Source organism: Rhinopithecus roxellana, chromosome 12, assembly GCF_007565055.1.
Source record: "Rhinopithecus roxellana isolate Shanxi Qingling chromosome 12, ASM756505v1, whole genome shotgun sequence".
In the NCBI taxonomy this organism is placed as follows: Eukaryota; Metazoa; Chordata; class Mammalia; order Primates; family Cercopithecidae; genus Rhinopithecus; species Rhinopithecus roxellana.
In genome coordinates, this window is record NC_044560.1 from 94839334 (window position 1) to 94858838 (window position 19505).

The window sequence follows — 19505 nt, forward strand, 5'->3', positions numbered from 1 at the left end:
AGAGGCTTCACCCAGGTGTGCCTGGGGGCACTCCAGGCCAGGAGGCTTGGGAGTAAAGGCCTAGAGGCATTCAGCCAGTCCCAGAGGCTACTCAGTCTTTTTGTGCATAGCTTCCTGTCTCAAACATCGGCCCCTGAGGCTCACACCCCATCCTCCCTACACTTGTTCGGCTCTGGGCTTCTGGGGCAAGGGCAGAAGAGATGTGGGGTTTGAATTCTAGGGTCTAGCACCCCCATTCCTGGCCACTAAGGCCTCCCTGTGGTTTCTCTGTGAAGTGGGAAGGTACCATGGGAATTGGATAGGACGAAGGTGGCCAGGCAGGGCAGCAGCAGCTTGTCAAGAGCACGTCCTGGCGAGCACTGATGGCTTGTGGCTTTGGCTGGAAGCCTCTGATACCTGGAGCTCATCTGCTAACAAGCCTGTGTTCTGGGGCCTGTGCTCAGCGTGCTTGTGGAGTCTGGCCTCCCACCTTCTCCCTCCCTGCTGGGGAGAGGAGGGGCAACAGAATTATCCCAGGGAGACTCCAGACTCAGTCTGCTTAGCCCTTCACTGCTCCTTGTCTCTGTCTTGTCTCTCTGTCTTCTGTCCCACCTAAGCGTCTCTCTGACCCTGTTTCTCTGTCCTCTTATGGGGGTGAGTTAGAAGCTCAAGGTCTGGAATGGAACAAACTGTACATTCTCTGATGTCACCCACTCCCTGTACCCCCTACTCAGGTTTAGAGAATGGCCTGAAGGCCTCCTGTACTCTTTCTCCCTCCACTGTGACTATTGGGCTGTCCTTATGGGTGCTGGGGAACCAGTGAGGAACTTGGGTGGTCACTGGGGTCAGAGGTCTAGGTGGTCATTGCACAGCCCAAGTGGCGGGGGGGTCTGTTGAACTAGGCTCTGGATGGTCAGTCGGTCAGTGGGGGTCAGGAAGCGGCAGGGGTGGCCATTAGGGATACCAGTAAATACCAGCTAACTAGCTCTGCCCTTCTCTCCATTACAGGTTGATTGTCCTGGGCTGTGGCTGGCTGTGGAGCTAGAGCCCTGGATGGCCCCCGAGCCAGCCCCAGGGAGGACGATGGTGCCCCTTGTGCCTGCACTGGTGATGCTTGGTTTGGTGGCAGGCGCCCATGGTGACAGTAAGTCTGAACCCTCAAGGTGCAGATCTCCCAGGTTGAAAGGTGGCATCCTTCCCAGCAGAACTCTGGGATGGGGACAGACCAGCTACTAGGAGAGACAGGATGGCCAGAAACTCTTTAGACCTTCTGTCCTAGAGAGCCCCCACTGCTTGGAGAGCCTCTTTCTAAGGAATGTCTGGGTACTTAGGAGCATCTTTAGGCACCAGAGTGGGGCAGTCGAATCGTGACCCTGTCTTACGGGGCTAGGGTGAGACCTGTCCTGGATTCATGTGGTCACTGTGTGGTGTGCCCGTGCGTGTGCTGTGTCCACTGTTGCAGATCTGTGCTGAAGGCACAGTGTGAGCTACAGCCAGGGGTCGGCATGGGAATCGGGGGGTGGCACGCAGGGCATGTGTATGGATGCTTGCCCAGGATGCCGGGTGTGTCTATAGGCCCAAGGAGGGTCAAAAGCAGGAGCCACCCATAGCTCTTCCCCTACACTGGACCCTCAGGATCCAAATATGCAGATCTGAGCCCCTCCTTCTCCTTTCATGGGGACCTTCTAGGCAAAGGAGCATCCCCCCCACCCCAGCTCCTCAGCCCTGGAAATGGGGGAAGGATTGTGTTTGGCCGGCAGGAAGCTGAGCAACGCCCCTCTGTGTGTGTTTGTGTTAGAAGGGGGTGGAATTGTCCCCATCCAGATCCAACTCCGAACTTTGGTCCCTTTCCTGCTGCCCTTCCCCCTGCCTGGCACTATGAGACTGGCCGCAGCCCGCCCCGTCACCATGGTTACCACTGCTTGGTTACTGGTGGGAGGCGGGGCACAGGGCAGATTTAGCCAATCTGCAAGCTGAGGGGGAGGGGCGAGGTCAGAGCCAAGGTCCCTGGGGGAAGGGGCCGTTCCCAGCCTGTCCAGAGCCCAGGGGTGATCCAGGGCCAACCCTGGGGTCAGCCCACGCGTCACCAGGCCATAGGGCTCCTCCACCCGCCTCTGCCTCCATATCTCTGGGCACAGATCTCTCCCCTTGCCCCACCAGGGCTCTTTCTTCTAATGGCTCATTAATTATTCAGAAACTGATTCTGGAGTGGGGTGGGACTGGCATGGTCCCGCCCTTTGTCCTTAGGTGCTGGGTCCTGGGTGGAGCTAGAAGGGAAAGGAGAAGGGGCAGGCATTCCCAAGGGGCTCTGGACAGGCTGGGCAAAGGGTCATGGGAGCACCAGGTACCAAAGAGAGGGCTGGGGAGGTGAGAGCAAGGAACAAGACAGGTGGGGAATCACATGGGGAAGTGGGGCAGGGTATCTCCAGGCTTGCTTGGAACCTGCAGGGGCAGGTTGGAGTAGAAAGCCCTATCAGGTGTGACCCCCGTGGTTGGCAGGAAAGTGAAGGCTTGTCCAGGTGTGGTCAGCAGCTCTTGGACACTGAAGTACTGCCCTTGCCCTCCCCGCTGACCCAACCCCAGGCACTCTGAGGGCCTTCAGACAGGAGCTCTAGGGCAGGGGAAGGATGGCCCAGCTGGGCTTCAACAGATAATACATTCTGGGAGAAGAGCTGCCCTCCTACTGCCTCAGACCCAACGCACTCCAACCCGTACCCCTCACTCTCATCCCCTAGGCTGCTGTCTTCCCGCGTTCTCTCCCGTGAAAGGCATTACCACCCACCTGGTCACCCAAGTCAGAACCTGGGCCTCCTCCCAGCCTCCTCCCTCCATGATATCCCACATCTAATCCATCACCAAGCTCCGTTGCTTCTACCTTCTGAATATCTTTGGAATGCATCCACTTCTCTCTCTCCTGCCTTCATCCAAGCCACCCTCGGCTCTTGGGCTTTTGCACGCAGCAGCCTCCTGACGATTTCCCTGCCTCCAGTCTTTTCCTTCCTAATCCATTCTGCATTCCAAAGGTAGAGTCATGTCACAAGGTGAAAACATCATCATGTCCCTCTTCAGTTTAGAATCCTTCAGTCTGTCCTGCCCCCAGGCCCCCAGGGTTGTAACCCTTCTCTACGCCCTGCATTATCAAGCTTCTATCCACCTCGTCCCTTGCTGTCCCCCCACCCACCCCACTCACCCACCATGCTGACTTCTTTTAGTGGCTCACCAATTCCCAGTAGGAATTGGTAGGGGCAAGGCGGAACAGTTTTTAAAGCAAAGTCAAGAACCTCCATGCTGGTTCCTTAGGAACCAAAGCCCAAAGACCAGGTCTTGAAGGTAGAAAGCAGCTGAAGAAGCTGAAATCCTGCCTTATCCAGGTAGGGAGTTCGGGGGACTCAGGCCTTCTCCCAGGCAGAGAGCCATGGGGCAGGAGCCTGGGCTCGGGGTCATGGTGACTGAGCCCCAGGAGCCAGGGTCTGTCCTCCGGGCCTGTCTTACACTGCACACACTTATGGATCTCTCCCTGCACTGAGGCCAGTCTCGGGCTGAGCTTGGGCAACTACTAGCCAGGGGCAAGTGGCCATACATGGACAGGGCCACTGCAGAAGGTAGGGTAGGCCCCCCAGAGAATTGATGGCTGGGGCAGTGAAGCGCGGAGCGGACAAATGTGTTTCAATAGGCCTCTTAACGAGACAAATGAATGGGGGCCCTGGCCTCTGAGGGGAGTGGAGGGAAGCGGGTGGAGAAGCAGCTGCCAAGAGTTAGCCCAGAGGCCCCAGCGTCAGTGCCACACATGCAGCTCCAGTGGAGATTTGGGCACACATTGGGGTAGGATCTGCCACAGCGCAGCTTCCCCAGCCATGCTTCGTGGCTTCTCAGGAGGGGAGGTTGTGGGACCAGAGGTGTCCTGAGCCAGGGCAGAGTTTTTTGCTGATCTCAAGTGCGTGTCACGTGCCTGCCTTCAGGCAGGACCTGTAGTGTGGAGGCACAGGCTTGTGAGCAGTGACCACAGGGTGTGCTGGGTGGGTGGCACTGACACAGGCCATGGTGGAAGCATCTTGGGAAGGGAGTTGGGAGGCTTCCTGGAAGAGGGGAGCCCTGAAGGGTGAATGGACATTTGCTAATGGGGGCGTATTGCATAATGAGGTGGGGTTGGGGGGAAGAAGCAGGAATGTGGCTGGGCTTCTCTGTGGAACTCATGGGAGAGCCACAGTGAGAACCTGACAGCATGGGACAGAGGTGGGGTCCCAGGGCCAGGTGGGAGTGAGACCCTGGTTATGGCCCATTTACCCAGAATCCTAGGAGCCCAGAGCAGGATGCGTGCTGGGTGGAGGGGTGGGTGGTGGGTGGGTAGACAGAGGTGGGCAGAGGCTGAGGAGCTGGGAGTGTGTCTGTTGTGTCATTTCCCTCCTCCCCAGAGCCTGTGCAGCACACAGGGTCTGTTGTCATGCTCTCCCCCTTGTTCTATGGGTGGCCTAGCTAGACTCTGCTCCCTGTGGGACTTCCCACAGGTTCCGTTGCTTTCTCTCTCTCGGCCTGTTTTCCTATTGCACAATGCGGATGATCACTCCTACCTGGAAAGGTTAACTGAGGTCACGTGGACGAGGCGCCTGGAACCTAGTATGTATTCCCCTTATCTGAGGCCATGACCTGGGGCTCTTGCTGTGTCCCTGGGAACCAGGCTTGTCTCTGAGTGGGCTCCAGGAGCAGTCAGAGGAGCTCACTGAGTCCCCGCCTAAGCTGCTCAGAGCCAGGAAGATCTGCCTCTCCAGAAGCTCCCTGCCCTGCCCTTGCTGGCCCTCACAGCCCTGCCTCCGTGTTCCCTTTGTGTACATGTGTATGTGTACTCCATGGGAAAGGCACAATATAGCAGTCAGTTTCTATAGAAGAGCCTTGATGGTGGCCCAGTTTGACTGTCCCTGGGGCTGGACCCCTACAACCTCCCTGGGAGGTGGTTGCAGCCTCCCTTCTCCAGCCACTTCCACTTACTCCTTTCTTAGGCCACTTCCTCCCACCCTGCATGGGTTTGGTGGCCCGAGAACGTTGCCGTGCATATCCCGGGACCTAAGCTGAAAGGGCTGTGCGGCCCGCGACCACTGTGTGTGTCGGGGAGGGGGCATGCTCTCGTGGGGCGTCAGGCCAGGTGGCAGTGGGTAACTGGCAGAAAGGCCCTCCTGGTGTGTTCTGGTGGCACCCTGTTGACGCAGTCTCAGAAGTTGTGTTCAGATCTCCCTGAACACCAGCTGTGGGTCAGGCACTGGGCAGAGTAGTCAGAGTAGCTTGGTTTGCTGCCTGCCTGGGGACCTGACACTGTGGGATCTGGTCAGTGCTGGGATGGGAAGCCCCGGGCGCCTGAGGCCATGGGACACAGCAGGCTCCTACAGCAGCTTGGTCAGGTGGGACATGAGAGAGGGGCTGGGCTGGGCACGCTCAAAGGCAGGGAGGAGCCCGAGGACCTGGCCTGTCAGGGTAGCCTGGGTGGTGGGTCCAAGCTGTGTGCTCTGCACAGTGCGGGGCCTATACTATAGTAGGTGATCAAAAAAATATGTGTTGAAAAAGTAAAGAAGCCGAGTGTGGTGGCTCACGCCGGTAATCCCAACACTTTGGGAGACCAAGGCAGGTGGATTGCCAGAGCTCAGGAGTTTGAGACCAGCCTGGGCAACATGGTGAAACCCTGTCTGTACCAAAAATACAAAAAATTAGCCAGGCATGGTGGTGTGCACCTGTGGTCCCAGCTACTCGGGAGGCTGAGGTGGGGGGATCGCTTGAGCCCAGGAGATGGAGGCGGAGGTTACAGTGAGCTGATTGTGCCACTGCACTCCAACCTGGGTGACAAAGTGAGACCCCCCCCTCAAAAAAAAAAAAAAAGACTAAAGAAAGGTGAGCCTGAGAGCTTAGGAGGACCACATTTCAGAGGGGGGTGGAGAGAGGAACGTCAGGCCTGTTGGTAGCTGAGGAGAAGTGTGGTTAGATCTGAGCTCCCCGAACATTCTCTGCTGAACGAAAGGGGCGACGCCTTGTCTCCGGTGCTGTGTCCTGCGGGTGGAGGTGGATTGGAGGGAAGCGGAGGGCGAGGCCTGGTTGAGGGGCGGGGCCTGCCTGTCTGGTCCCCCGGGCTGCACTGGGCCAGCCTGGCCGAGTCTGTTGGGTGGGCGGGCAGGGTGCAGGCTCCTCTCCAGCCTCAAAGGGAGGGGAGTTGTTCTGCCTCCTCGATAGCCCCAGGCCTTGGGCACAGCCCAGCCTCCCAGGGCTCTCGGGCCCTCCTCCTTCCAGGCCGCCGGTGACCCACACCTGGCTCTCCTCCCCGGCGTCTCCTCTCTGCCTCTTTGTTTGGAGCTGAGGCCCCGCCCCGCCCCGCCCCCAGGCCCACTCGCCCGGCCATTCCGGTTCAGCAGGTTCCAGCCCCCGGTTTCTGCCGCTGCAGGTCCCGGCAGGAGCTGGAGGGGCACTTTTTCCCCAGGTTTCTCTCCCCTGGTGCAGCAGGGGCCGCAGTCCTCATCCTCCTCAGTTTCTCAGTTCGGTCCTTCTTTCATTCTCCACTCCTGGGTGCCAGGAACTGGGTCAGACACTGGGACAGGAAACCAAACAGGCATGCTCTCTGCCCTGCCCAGGGTTATGCTCTAGGAGGGGTAGCAGCCATTAATCAAACACCAAAAATGTGGAAAAGTAATAGCCTCACACGTGTGCATAATAAACCGTGAGTGAAAGTTATATAAGCTCAGCAGGTAGGTAGTAAGCTAGGAGCAGTGCTGTGGGAGGCAAGGGAGTTACCCTCGAGTTTCAAACCAGGAACTGAGCACATGGGTTGGGGGCAGGGGGACTGGAGAAGGCAGTGATATTCAAATGGAGAGCAGAAGGATGAATGGAAGTTAGAGGGTATGGTGGAGGTTGGCAGAAGCAGCAGCTTATGCAAAGGCCCTGTGGCTGCAGGGAACATGACATTGCTTCTTTAGAGGAGTCAAAGCTGGGACTCTGGGGAGAGCAGCTCTGTCGGACCCGGCGGCTTTGTCTGCCATAATAGGTGTTTTGTTTTGAGAGTGATTCGGGGGCCTTTGGAGGGTTTTGATGGGGCTGGGTGTCGAGGGAGTCTGTCAGCTCACTGTGGACACTAAGTAGAGAACAGACGGGAGGCATGGGGCAAGCCTGGAGGCAGGGGCTCCCGCGTGTTAGGCCAGTGGGGTGCCAGTCAAGGGAAGGTGGTATCTGGACTAGGGTGTGGCAGCGCAAATGGAGAACCCTGAGCTGCTCTGTGGAGGGCTTCAAGTGTGGGGGAAGAGTGCGTGGTATGGGGGTGGGGGACAGGAGACACCCCCAGTGGAGCCTGAGCAGGAGAGTCATGTCTGAAAGGGCCTGTCTGGAAGGAGCAACAGGGGCCAACTTTGCAGACAGCTGCAGTTGGGAGAGCCTGGAGCCTCATTCACATGGCATTCAGGGGAAGGGCAAGCCACGCTGGGGGGTTCTGGACTTTCTGTGGTGTCTCCTTGTCTTTCTGGCTGCTACAGCCTCCCTGAGCTGGCTGCCCAAAACTGCCCTAGGCACTCTAAGGACATAGTCAGTCCCAAGGTCTCCCTCCAGGGAAGGCCATAGGTGAGCTTAGGAGTGAGAAGGCTGGATCAAACCCTAGCTCCACGCCTGCATCCCTCTGACTTGCCAGTCATTTCACCCTCTGAGCCTCTATTTCCCCACCTCTTAAATGGGGATAATAATACTTCCTACCTTATGGGATTGCTGTGAGACTGATAATGTTGATACAAATGATGGCCTCACTCATGGAAGGCCCACCACGTAAAGCTGTTTACAGACATTCCATCTATGACAAAATCCCGTGTCACTGTTTTGGAGACGGGAAAACAGAGGCTCAGAGATGGTGAGTGACTTGCATAATAATTACATAAAACCCCCAGAGCCCCTGGCCCCTGGAGTTCTCAGAAGTTCCTTCCCTGCTGGTACCTGCAGCTGCTACTCCCTACCTCGCTCCCATAGACCCTCTCCTCCTTGGAGACTCTGCCCCATCTGCTGACCCTCCTCTGCTGGATCAACACCTCCCTCTCTGCTGGCTCCCATCAGTATTTAAACATTGCCTTTCATATCTGTCTTCAAGAAAAAAAGAAAAACAAAAATTCACAAACCTCCCTTCCCCCCTCATCCTTTACAGCTGCCGGCTGTATAGTCACCTGTACTTCCCTCTCTCCCTCATCACCTCCCAGTCATTCTTTGGCTGGCTTTGGTCTGGCTTTGGCCCCCCACCCACCACTCCACTGACTGTTCTTGTCAAGGTCCCTGACAGTCTTGCGTGAGCTGTTTTGTACCAGGTGTTTTACAGTCAAACATGCCTGAATTCAGGTCCCAGATGTGCCCTTCATTGGCATGTGACCTTGGACAAGTGACTTGACTCCTCTGAGCCTGTAAACTGGGGATAATAGCAATGAAGGACTAAAGATAAAGAACCTGGTGCAGAGTGGGTCTTGGCAAAGGATTGTGATCATTGCACACGTTTCTGTGCCAGGTACCAGGCTGGGCCTGGGCTCCTGGGGACCAAACAGGTGGTCTGAAAGGTCATTTCTCATGGCACTGGCCCTTTTTGGAGCTGTTCATTGGCCTGATTAATAGGAAACGGATCAGCTGTCAAGATTAACAAATTATTGCTACAAGATTGTAGCAAATGGGTTGGGCTTCTCTGGGTTCATGACCCTAGGTGGTGGAATTCTTAGGGATAGGGGCTGCGGGTTGGCCCTGGTATGTGTACTAAGGTGATGAGGGTGTGGCAGTGCCATGTCTGAGGCCCCACCTTTCTTTTTTTTTTTTTTTTTTTTTTTTTGAGTCTCACGCTGTCACCCAGGCTGGAGTGCAGTGGCGCGATCTCTGCTTACTGTAAGCTCTGCCGCCTCCCGGGTTAACACCATTCTCCTGCCTCAGCCTCCCTAGAAGCTGGGACTACAGGCGCCCGCCACCACGCCTGGCTAATTTTTTCGTGTTTTCAGTAGAGACGGGGTTTCACCGTGTTTGCCAGGATGGTCTCGATCTCCTGACCTCGTGATCCGCCCGCCTCAGCCTCCCAAAGTGCTGGGATTACAGGCGTGAGCCACCGCGCCTTGCCGAGCCCCCACCTTTCTTTTCCTCCCTCTGCCTCCCTGTGGACACCTTGAGGAGACTGTCAGAAGGCAGTAACCAAGTCAGTGGGGGAGGGATGGGAGAGGCAGATTTACAGGAAAGCATTCACCTGGGAAGACATCCAGAGAGACTTAGGAACTGGACTGTCTAGGCCTTGGGGACTGCTGCTGGTATGTGGGGGCTGGGAGAGAAGGAGAAGTCACGGTTCCTGGCTGGAGACCCGGGGTGGATGGTGGTGCCATCACTGAGATGGAGAGCAGGGGGAGGGACAGCTCTCGGGGAGAGCTGGAGCTCTTCCCAGAAGCTCTCCAGCACGCCTTTTTCCTGGAGCTTGGAATTGATGTGGGGAGGGCAACGGAAGGGTACAGTAGTAGTGTGAACTCCAGACTCCGAACAGCTGGATTCCGATCTTAGCTCTACCACTTACCAGCTGTGTCATATTGGACAAATCCCTTAACCTCTCTGGGCCTCTAGAAACAGATAATAACAGTTATAGCACCCACCTCATATGCTTAACAGAGTTAACAAATGTTAAGCTTTCTGAACAATGTCTGGCACATACTAAGTGCTGCATAAAGGTGAGGTGTCCGTGTTTTCTTTGTAGGTCTTTCTCTCTGCTCCCATGACTGCCACCTGCCTCACTGGCCATTCCTGTAGTGACTGTGCCATGGTGACTTGGTGTCTCCATCTCTTCCAGGCAAACCTGTCTTCATTAAAGTCCCTGAGGACCAGACTGGGCTGTCAGGAGGGGTAGCCTCCTTCGTGTGCCAAGCCACAGGAGAACCCAAGCCACGCATCACATGGATGAAGAAGGGGAAGAAAGTCAGCTCCCAGCGCTTCGAGGTGCGTCTGTGGTGGGAAGGGGTAGGCAGGGCTGAGGGTCTGCCCACACTCTCTCCTTTGAGTCTCCTTCCCCATGGACCTTTTGGAGGTGGGAGGACAACTGACCCTGAGCAGGCTCCTGTGTCCTGAGTAGGCTGTGACCCCATGTCTGTCCCCTTGACAGGTCATTGAGTTTGATGATGGGGCAGGGTCAGTGCTTCGGATCCAGCCATTGCGGGTGCAGCGAGATGAAGCCATCTATGAGTGTACAGCTACTAACAGCCTGGGTGAGATCAACACTAGTGCCAAGCTCTCAGTGCTCGAAGGTACGTGCTAGGGAGACGTGGCACAGTGGGCTGCCGGGCTGAGGTGTGGGAAGAGCCAGCCAGCCCTGATCCTACCCTAGGCCTATGTGCATTTGGCAGAAAGGAGGACTGGCCACCTTGGGGTCGGTGAAAGTCAGTGGTGGACAGTGATAGTCATTGGATCTGACCTGGATTGTGTGGCTTATGCTGAGGCCAGCCATGTAGGGCATGATGCCTTTGTATTCTACTGCTGAGCTGGGTCGTCGCTTGGGTAGGGTCTGGGGTCTGACTCGAGGTGTGGAGCTGCAGCTGTGTATCCCTTGGGTTACGTGGTTATGGCTGTAGCTGTGGCAGTGAACCTGATTTCCATGTGGAGCCTGGCCGTAGGTGTCAGGTGTGTTTCTTGTTGCCCTTGTGAGCTGAGGGTTGGGGCTGTGTCTGTGGATTTTAGTGTCTTCTCTCACTTGGTGGCTTCTCCATTCATTCACAAGCATTCCCTGGATCACCTTGAAGTCCTCTGAGCATCGAGGAGGAGGGAGCTGTGTCTAAGCCAAGTCTTGAGGACAGGTGGGAGTTGGGGGTGGCGGTTGGCGCTAGGCAGGTGCCCAGGCCCAGAAGCAAGAGAGAATGGAGCTTTCAGAGAGCTCTGAGTAGTTCAATTTGGATTTTCTGGAGGGCAGAGGGGGAGCTAGAGAGCACAGGGAAAAGGGGAAAGCAATTCAGCATGAGTCTGGAGAGGTTTGGAGGGCAGATTACACAGGCTCTGGCTGAGAAGTGAACACTCTCCTACGGACATAGGAAGCCACAAACAAGGCGGGGGTGACATGATCAGATCCCAGCCACAACGGATTCATCGGTCTGAATTTGTATTTTCAAAATATAGCATCGATTGTTGCTTTCTTTTTTTTCTTTTTCTGTTCTTTTTTCTTTTTTTTTTTTTTTGAGAAGTAGTCTCACTCTTGTTGCCCAGGCTGGAGTGCAATGGTGCGATCTCAGCTCACTGCAACCTCTGCCTCCTGGGTTCAAGTGATTCTCCTGCCTCAGCTCCCAAGTAGCTGGGATTACAGGCATGCACCACCATGCCCGGCTAATTTTGTAGTATTAGTAGAGATGGGGTTTCGAATATTGGTCAGGCTGGTCTTCAACTCGTGACCTCAGGCGATCCGCCTGCCTCAGCCTCCCAAAGTGCTGGGATTATAGGTGTGAGCCACTGCACCTGGCCAATTGTTGCTTTCTTTTTTTTAAATGTGGTGTCGATACCTGTTCCTTTTTGAAGAATTGAAAAGTATAGAACAGCACAGAGGGATAAATTAAAATGTCTCCTTCTACCTCTACTAATAACATTTGGTTATTTGCTCATGGCCTATTTTCTGTGCATATATATACATATATGTGTGTGTGAACAGAAATGGGACCACATACTGTCTGATGATTTGTAGACTGCTTAAAAATATATATATATGACTAACATCTTTTTTGCCATTAAATATTCTTCCGTATCATTAATCCTTTTTTTTTTTTTTTTTTTTTTTTGAGGCAGAGTCTCGCTCTGGAGTGCATTGGTGCCATCTTGGCTCACTGCAACCTCCGCCTCCTGGGTTCAAGCGATTCTTCTGACTCAGCCTCCCAAGTAGCTGGGACTACAGGCGCACACCACCATGCCCGGCTAATTTTTGTGTTTTTAGTAGAGATGAGGTTTCACCATATTGGTCAGGCTGGTCTTGAACTCCTGACCTCGTGATCCGCCCACCTTGGCCTCCCAAAGAGCTGGGATTACAGGTGTGAGCCAGCGTGTCCAGCCTGTATCATTATCCTTAATGGCTATGGGTAAGCTGTCACATGGAAGTACCCTACTTTATTTAGCCATTCCCTTATTGTTGGACACATATGTCATTCTCAGTTTTTTGTTTCTATAAATAAGGTGCCATACACATCGTTGCAGATGGATGTGTTCACCTTCCTGATTATTTCCTTATTCTAGATTCATGGAAGTGGAATTGCTGAGTCAAAGGGCACATGCATTTTTAAGCCTTTCCATATTTCCAGAAGATTGTGTCAGTTCCTACTCCTGCCAAGCAGGGCAGAAGAGTGCCTCTTTCCTGCACATCTTCCCCAGTGTTGGGAATGATCATCAAAAAATTTTTTGCCAAGTTAATAGGCAAAAAGTGGCATCTCAATTTAATTTGCATATCTTTGATTACAAGAACAGCTGAACATCTTTTCACATTGGCCGTGGCTTTATCTGTTCACACCCACATCTCATTCGGTTACTCTTCTTGTTGTTGTTGTTGTTTGATTTTTGGTTTTTTGTTTGTTTGTTTGTTTTTTGAGATGGAGTCTCCGTTGCCAGACTGGAGTGCAGTGGCGATCTCAGCTCACTACAACCTCTGCCTCCTGGGTTCAAGTGATTCTCCTGCCTCAGCCTCTCCAGTAGCTGGGACTACAGATCCACCATGCCCAGCTAATGTTTGTATTTTTTGTAGAGATGGGGTTTCACCATGTTGGCCAGGCTGGTCTCGAACTCCTGACCTCGTGATCCACCCACCACGGCCTCCCAAAGTGTTGGGCTTACAGGAGCTACCACGCCCAGTGCCAGTTACTCTTTTGCATCTGTGTCTTGTGTGAGTCCATGGGCTCTACAAGCTTAGAGGATCCATGGAGGACAGTGGTTAAGATTCTGTACCACTCACTTCCCATGTGTCTTTGGGTTAGTAACTATGCCTCTGAGCCTCATTTGCTCCATCCGTAAATGAATATAATGCCTACCACCCAGGCTGGTTTGGAAGATTGAATGCTCTGTATGAAACACTTCCCAGGAGTGTGGTGGTGGTTGCTGTGGGGCTGGAAGCTGTACATCTTGAGGCCTCACCATGTGAGCTGAAGGTGGTTGGCCTCCGTGCTGCCTGGCATCATCCGGGTGGTGCAGCCCCACTGCCTACTCCCATGGGGGGACTTACCTGTGCAATAGGAACTCAGAGAACAGGTCCTGGGCCAGCATCACTGATTGCTGAGTGTTCTCAGGCTCCTCCCTGCCACTGCTGACCTCAGTTTCCCCACTTGTGACCTGGGGCAAGTATTTCAACGCTGCCCTGTCTTCCTGTTGGCATCTGTCCTAGCAGGGAGCCATCTGCCCTGCCCTGGCATTTGGTAGGCACCTGAAGGACCAGATGCCCCAGAGGGCTTCTTTTCAGGCTCTCAGATTGGGGAACAGGGCCTCCTTGTTAGTGTTGAAAGAGAAGTCCTTCAAAAGCGCCTAAGCCCCAGGTCCTGTGTCAGGAGCCCTCTTACCTCTGTCACTGCCCTGGGCAACCTTATCTTTTAAAGGGTTGAGGAGGATGGAGGTGGTCTTTCAGGCCTGGGGTGAGGAGAACTGATTCAGACTGACAGCAGGGGCTGGGTGCGGTGGCTCACGCCTGTAATCCCAGCACTTTGGGAGGCAGAGGCCTGCACATCACTTGAGGTCAGGAGTTCGAGACCAGCCTGGCCAAAATGGCAAAACCCCATCTCTACCAAAAAATACAAAATTAACTGGGCGTGGTGGTGCACATCTGTAGTCCCAGCTACTTGGGAGGCTGAGGCAGGAGAATTGCTTGAACCCAGGAGGAGGAGGTTGCAGTGAGCTGAGATTGCACCACTGCTCTCCAGCCTGGGCGACGGGAGACGCTATCTCAAAAAAAAAAGAAAAAAGGGACTGGCAAGAGGTGTCTCTGTTTGGTTTCTTTACCGGGGCGGGCAGTATGTGTTTGTGCTTCTGGGGTGTGAGACGTGTCTGATGAGGCTGGGGAGAGGGTGGTGCAAGTACCCAGACCCTGTCCATGTTCCGGGGAAGGGTGTGGAGCTGTGGGCCTGAGTGAGCCCCTCCTGCTTCTGAAACACAGCACCAGGAAGACAAAATGCTGACTTATCCTGTTGGTCTGTGTAACCTTGACCAGCATTGGGCTTGACAGAAAGGCGTGCTGGGGGAGAGCCAGAGAGTGAATACCCGCCCCCCGCCCCGCCTCACCCTACCCCTCCCCAAGCTGGGTGCCTGCAGGAACTGAGTGAAAGGATGGCTAGACTGGAACTCTGGGGTGGGGCCGGCTGGAGCCAGGGCCATTCGTGGGAAGCCACCACAGGGTCCAAGGAGGGCTGGGGAGGGGATGGAGCTGGTTGGGATCTGAGAAGTAAGAGTCCAGCCCCCTTCCTGAGTTGCATACAGCTCTGCCTGTGAGCTGGGCTCCTTGGAGAGTGGCTGAGGGCTGTCTGGAGTGAAATGGCTCAGGTGAAGATCAATGTGCCCCCAAAAAGGAGTCCAGGCCTACAGTCTGTTCTGTGGCCTCTGCCTTTGCCTCATGTCACACCAGGCCCAACTGCTGTGGCTCCAGGGCCACTCCCACCACAGCCTGTGGGAGTGCCCCCCACTTATCCCCCATAGCCGTGCCCTTTGCACCCCGCTTCTGAGCAGGATTGTCATTCCCAGTGTGGCCTCCCCTCGACACCCCTGCCAGGGCTGCATATGAGGTGGGGGTGCCCGGCACAAGCTGGCCGGGGTGAGCCCGTCCTGGCTGTGATGAGCGTGGGGCCTGCCGCCCAGCGTTCCTGTCTGAGTGGTAATTGAAGCCATTAGCGCGCCAGCCTCTCCCTCGCCGGGTAATGGCAGGAAAAGCTCTTCTCGCTCCGCACTCGAGGCGGCGGCTGAATCACTCCCCCTCCAACCCGCCCGCCCGCTGCCGCCACTGAGACAGGGAATCTGACATTTTCCCTCACCAGGGAGGGGGAGCCCTGGGGGAGGGGAGGGAGGCAGGCCTGGATTCCTGGCCTTTCCCCCCAGGAGGATGGGGGGCAATGAAGGTCTTGGAGCTCAGTCTGTAAGTCATGGATTCACCTGGGGCCACGGGTTTCAGGCCCGGAAGGACTGGCTGGGAAAGCCCAGGAGGCCGCCAGACATTTAGTGGTGTGGGGAGGGCACTGATGACTTTGGGTAGGTTCTGGGAGGGACAAGGAGGCGGGGAGAAGAAAGAGACTGTGGAGGAGAGATGAGCTGTTTTGGACTTGTCCTGGGGGGTGCCTAGCTCCAAGGTAGCTAGTTTGTCTTGGGGTCTGAGTACAGGTAGCATTGTTTGTCTTGGGTTCATTGATAGGGCAGATAACTTGCACTCTTTGTGTGGTGTGGGTGCCCTGTGTTCCATGATTAAGGCAGTGTGTGTGTGAAGTGTGTGGTGCAGTGTATACAGCAGGGGTGCTGCCTTGCAAGCTGTGTGCACAGAACGGGGTGTGCAGTAGTCGGTGCACATGTGAGCTTCAGGCAGTGGGGAAGGGGCAGTGTGTGCAGGAGGTACTGCATGCCTTATGGGCAGTGTGTGCAGCACACAGTGCTTGTGTGCATCAGGCAGTGCGTGGGTGTGGTATGTAAGCAGGTAGTGAGTACCTTATGGGCTATGTGTATACAAGGGATATGCATCAGGCGGTGGAGGCAGTAGGCAGTGTGTGTGTTTGTGTGTATCAGGCAGTATATGCGTGCAGTGTGCTGTGCGGCAGGCTACCTGTGTTTATATCAGGCAGTGTATGCGTGTTTATGTGCAGCAAGGGTGTGCAACAGGTGTTGTGCAGTAGGCTGTGTTTGTGCAGCAGGCAGTGTGTGGGTATACAGCAGGTGGTATACAGCAGGCTGTGTGTATCACACTGTGTGTGTGTGTACAGCAGGTGGTGTGCAGCAGGCAGTGTGTGTGTGTGTACAGCAGGTGGTGTGCAGCAGGCTGTGTGTATCACGCTCTGTGTGTGTGTACAGCAGGTGGTGTGCAGCAGGCTGTGTGTATCACGCTCTGTGTGTGTGTACAGCAGGTGGTGTGCAGCAGGCAGTGTGTGTGTATGTATCAGGCAGTATATGGTGTGTGTTTATGTGCAGCATGCAGCGAGTAGTTTGGTGCACAGCAGGTGGTGTGCAGCAGGCTGTGTGTATGTATCAGGCTCTGTGTGTGTGTGTACAGCAGGTGGTGTGCAGCAGGCAGTGTCTTTATCAGGCAGTGTGTGGTGTGTGTGTGCGTGTTTATGTGCAGCAAGTAGTTTGTGGGGTGTGCAGCAGGTGGTGTGCAGCAGGCGGTATATTTATGTGTGTGTGTCCAGCAAGTGGTGTGTAGCAGGCTGTGTGTGTGTGTGTGTGCGCGTGCAGTGGGTAGTTTGCAGGAGTGTACAGCAAGCAGTGTGCATGGCATGTACATCAGGTGATGTGCAGCAGGCAGTGTGTGCGCGTGTGTGTGCAATAGGTGGTATGCAGTGGGCAGTGCGTGTGTGTGCATGCAGCAGGCTGTGTGGTGTGTACAGCAGGTGGTGTGCAGCAGGCTATGTGTGTATACATCAGGCAGTGTATGTGTGTGCAGCAGGCTGTGTGTGTGTGTACATGCGCAACAGGCAGTATATTTGTGCAGCAGGCCACGTGTGTGGTGTGTACAGCAGGTGGTGTGTACAGCAGGTGGTGTGCAGCAGACTGTGTGCTTGTACATGCAGCACATAGTGTATGTGTGTGGATGTCAATGCTTGTGCATGTCTGTGGTGTGTACAGCAGGTGGTGTACAGCAGACTGTGTGCCTGTACATGCAGCACATAGTGTATGTGTGGATGTCAGACAATGTGCATGTGTGTGGTATGTACAGCAGGTGGTGTGCAGCAGGCAGTGTGTGTGCCATGTGGATAGCAGGTGACGTGCAGCAGGCTGTGTGTATAGGTGTGCCTCGGGCAGCGTGGGGGGTGGGAGTGAACAGCAGGTGGTGTGTGCCTTACAAGCTGTGTGGGCAGCAGCAGGAGTGGGCAGCAGGCAGCCTGAACTGAAGTGTGGTGGGGTCAGTCTGGCACTGGCAGGAGGTCAGAGATGCTGTGTCTGGGCTCGTTGTCTCTGGGACCCTGCAGGATCCCTGTTTGGAGCTGTTGGTCAGCCAGGAAGCTGGACAGAGTTGGATGTGGCCAGAATGGTCTGGCTGAGCTGTTCTCAGCACCTGCGGTGGTCCCTCAGCATCTCCTCTGTAGCCAGGCGAGGAGGTGGGGTGCACCAGATAGGGATCCTGCCCAGGCCTGCCTGCAGGAGGTCTTGGGACACTTTCCTCTCCCTCTCCTACCCCACCAAGCCCATAATCCCTTCTGTCTGTTCCCACCTGGCCTCAGTGTGCCCACCGGCCAGGACCATACCACGTATGCCATGCGGGCCAGGGAATCCAGGTATCTGGATGGAGTGCCTGGTGTTGCCAACCTTGGAGCAGGCTCTGGGGAAGGGCTGTCAGGCACATGAAGTAGTGACCAGGGTGGAGGCAAATCAGTGCTGTACTGAGCTTGGACCTCTGGGTTCTGCAGGAGCTCTAACCTGGCTGGCTTTGGGGCTCGGAGGATGATGAAGGACCTCTTAAAATACCCCCTGACCACTCCCCAGCACAGTCCTTTGGGAAACAGCTCTAGAGACAGAGGGCCAATGACAGACGTTTGACCCTGTCCTGAGGTATCCTGGGCTGGGCTGGAACTGGAGCAGAGCTGGCGAGGGAGCTTACATTTGCAAGATGGGTGCATGTGTGTTTCCTCAAGGAGTCTCTCTCCCTGCTCCACCTCCTGCCCTGCTCCAAACCTGTATATTCCTCCCACCCATGGTGGAATGACTTGGCCCAGGCCTGACTTTGATGGCTGGGGAGTTTGGGTAAAGGGCTATTGCAGGCACAAGATGGCTTCCCAAGTGGCAAGATGTGATCCCTTTCTATTGTCTACATGTGTGTCTGGGGTAACAGTCTGCTTTGGCAGAAGCTGGGCCTGTCACCTACCTGATTTCCAGCACAGAGGATGTAGAAATGGCCCCAGAACCTGGAACCCAAGCCAGCTTCTACCCCTCCCTTAGCAACTGAGGCATGACCTATATACCCCTGGTCCAGCTGCTGTGGTCCTCTGTGACCTGTCCTTCCACCCCCATGACCATAGTAGATTTCAGATCCACGCAGACATGAGGTTCTACAACCATTTCCTGGAGGTTCTAGACCCCAGGCATGGGGATGGGAGAGGTATTAAGTAAGTAGGCACTGCCGGGAGGGCCTTAAAGGTCAGACCCTGGGTTTCTTGGTACCTGGACTCTCCTGTTTTTATTAACTGTGATCTGCCTTCAAGTGCCCAAGTGGACTCCCTTCTGAATGGGTGCTCCTGTTTAGGAGGTGGTACCCCTGCCTCTTCTGTTAGCCGTGGACACTGGGCACTTCCCCTGTGCCCAGCCTGACCCCCTGTCCCTATAGTCATGGGTACTTGCAAGGCCTACTGTGCGTGTTCCCTAGCCTCATGACCACAGTGGAGCCAGTGGCTCTGGGAACAGGCTCACCAAGATGGAGGTTCAAATGCCCAAATGCCCTGTGCGTGCACGTTCTCCATCCTTGGTAAGGTGCTCCCTCCCACTGGTTTGCTTGCTGGGGAGAGAGGACTTTTTTTTTTTTTTTTTTTTAGATGGTGTCTCACTCTGTCGCCCAGACTCTGGAGTGCAGTGGCACAATCTCAGCTCACTGCAACCTCTGCCTCCCGGGTTCAGACGATTCTTCTGCCTCAGCCTTCCGAGCACCTGGAACTATCGGCATGCGCCACCACACCTGGCTGATTTTTTATTATTTTTAGTAGAGATGGGATTTCACCGTGTTAGCCAGGATGGTCTCGATCTCCTGACCTTGTGATCCACCCACCTCAGCCTCCCAAAGTGCTGAGATTATAGGCGTGAGCCACCGCGCCTGGCCTTGAGAGGACTTTTTTTTTGAGATGGAGTCTCGCTCTGTCACCCAGGCTGGAGTGCAGTGGTGTGATCGCGGCTCACTGCAACCTCCGCCTCCTGGGTTCAAGTGATTCTCATGTCTCAGCCTCTCAAATAGCTTGGGATTACAGGCATGCGCCACCACGCCCGGCTAATTTTTTGTATTCTTAGTAGAGATGGGGTTTCACGAAACATGTTGGCCAGGCTGGTCTTGAACTCCTGACCTCAAGTGATTCGCCCGTTTTGGCCTCCCAGAGTGCTGGGATTACAAGCATGAGGCACCGCTCCTGGCCAAATTTTAATCAGAGGAATGACATGATTAAACTTAAGCTTCAGAAAGGTCTGTGTGGGTGCATAGTTGGGGCTGGAAGGAAACCAATGACAGGTTGTTGCAGTCCAGGTGAGAGATGGCATTGGTGCAAATCTGGGTATGGGTAGGGGAAGATAGGGGAACAGATCACTAGAAGGTTAGAAAGAGGCTGGGCACAGTGGCTCATGCCTATAATCTCAGCACTTTGGATGGCCAAGGTGGGCAGATCACTTGAGGTCAGGAGTTCCAA

At 54.9% G+C, this 19505-nt stretch overlaps 1 protein-coding gene across 7 annotated transcripts in view; it reads left to right on the plus strand.

The window, feature by feature from the left end:
• The window catches only part of PTPRF (protein tyrosine phosphatase receptor type F), a 93513-nt gene that overhangs the window by 13389 nt on the left and 60619 nt on the right, over positions 1–19505 (plus strand). For all 7 annotated transcript variants that reach the window (XM_030942925.1, XM_030942922.1, XM_030942923.1 and 4 more), the window contains 3 exons: positions 988–1123; positions 9782–9927; positions 10091–10232. In XM_030942925.1, coding sequence (XP_030798785.1) covers positions 1033–1123; positions 9782–9927; positions 10091–10232 — 379 coding nt within the window. In that variant the 5' untranslated portion in view covers positions 988–1032. The remainder of the gene's footprint in view (positions 1–987; positions 1124–9781; positions 9928–10090; positions 10233–19505) is intronic.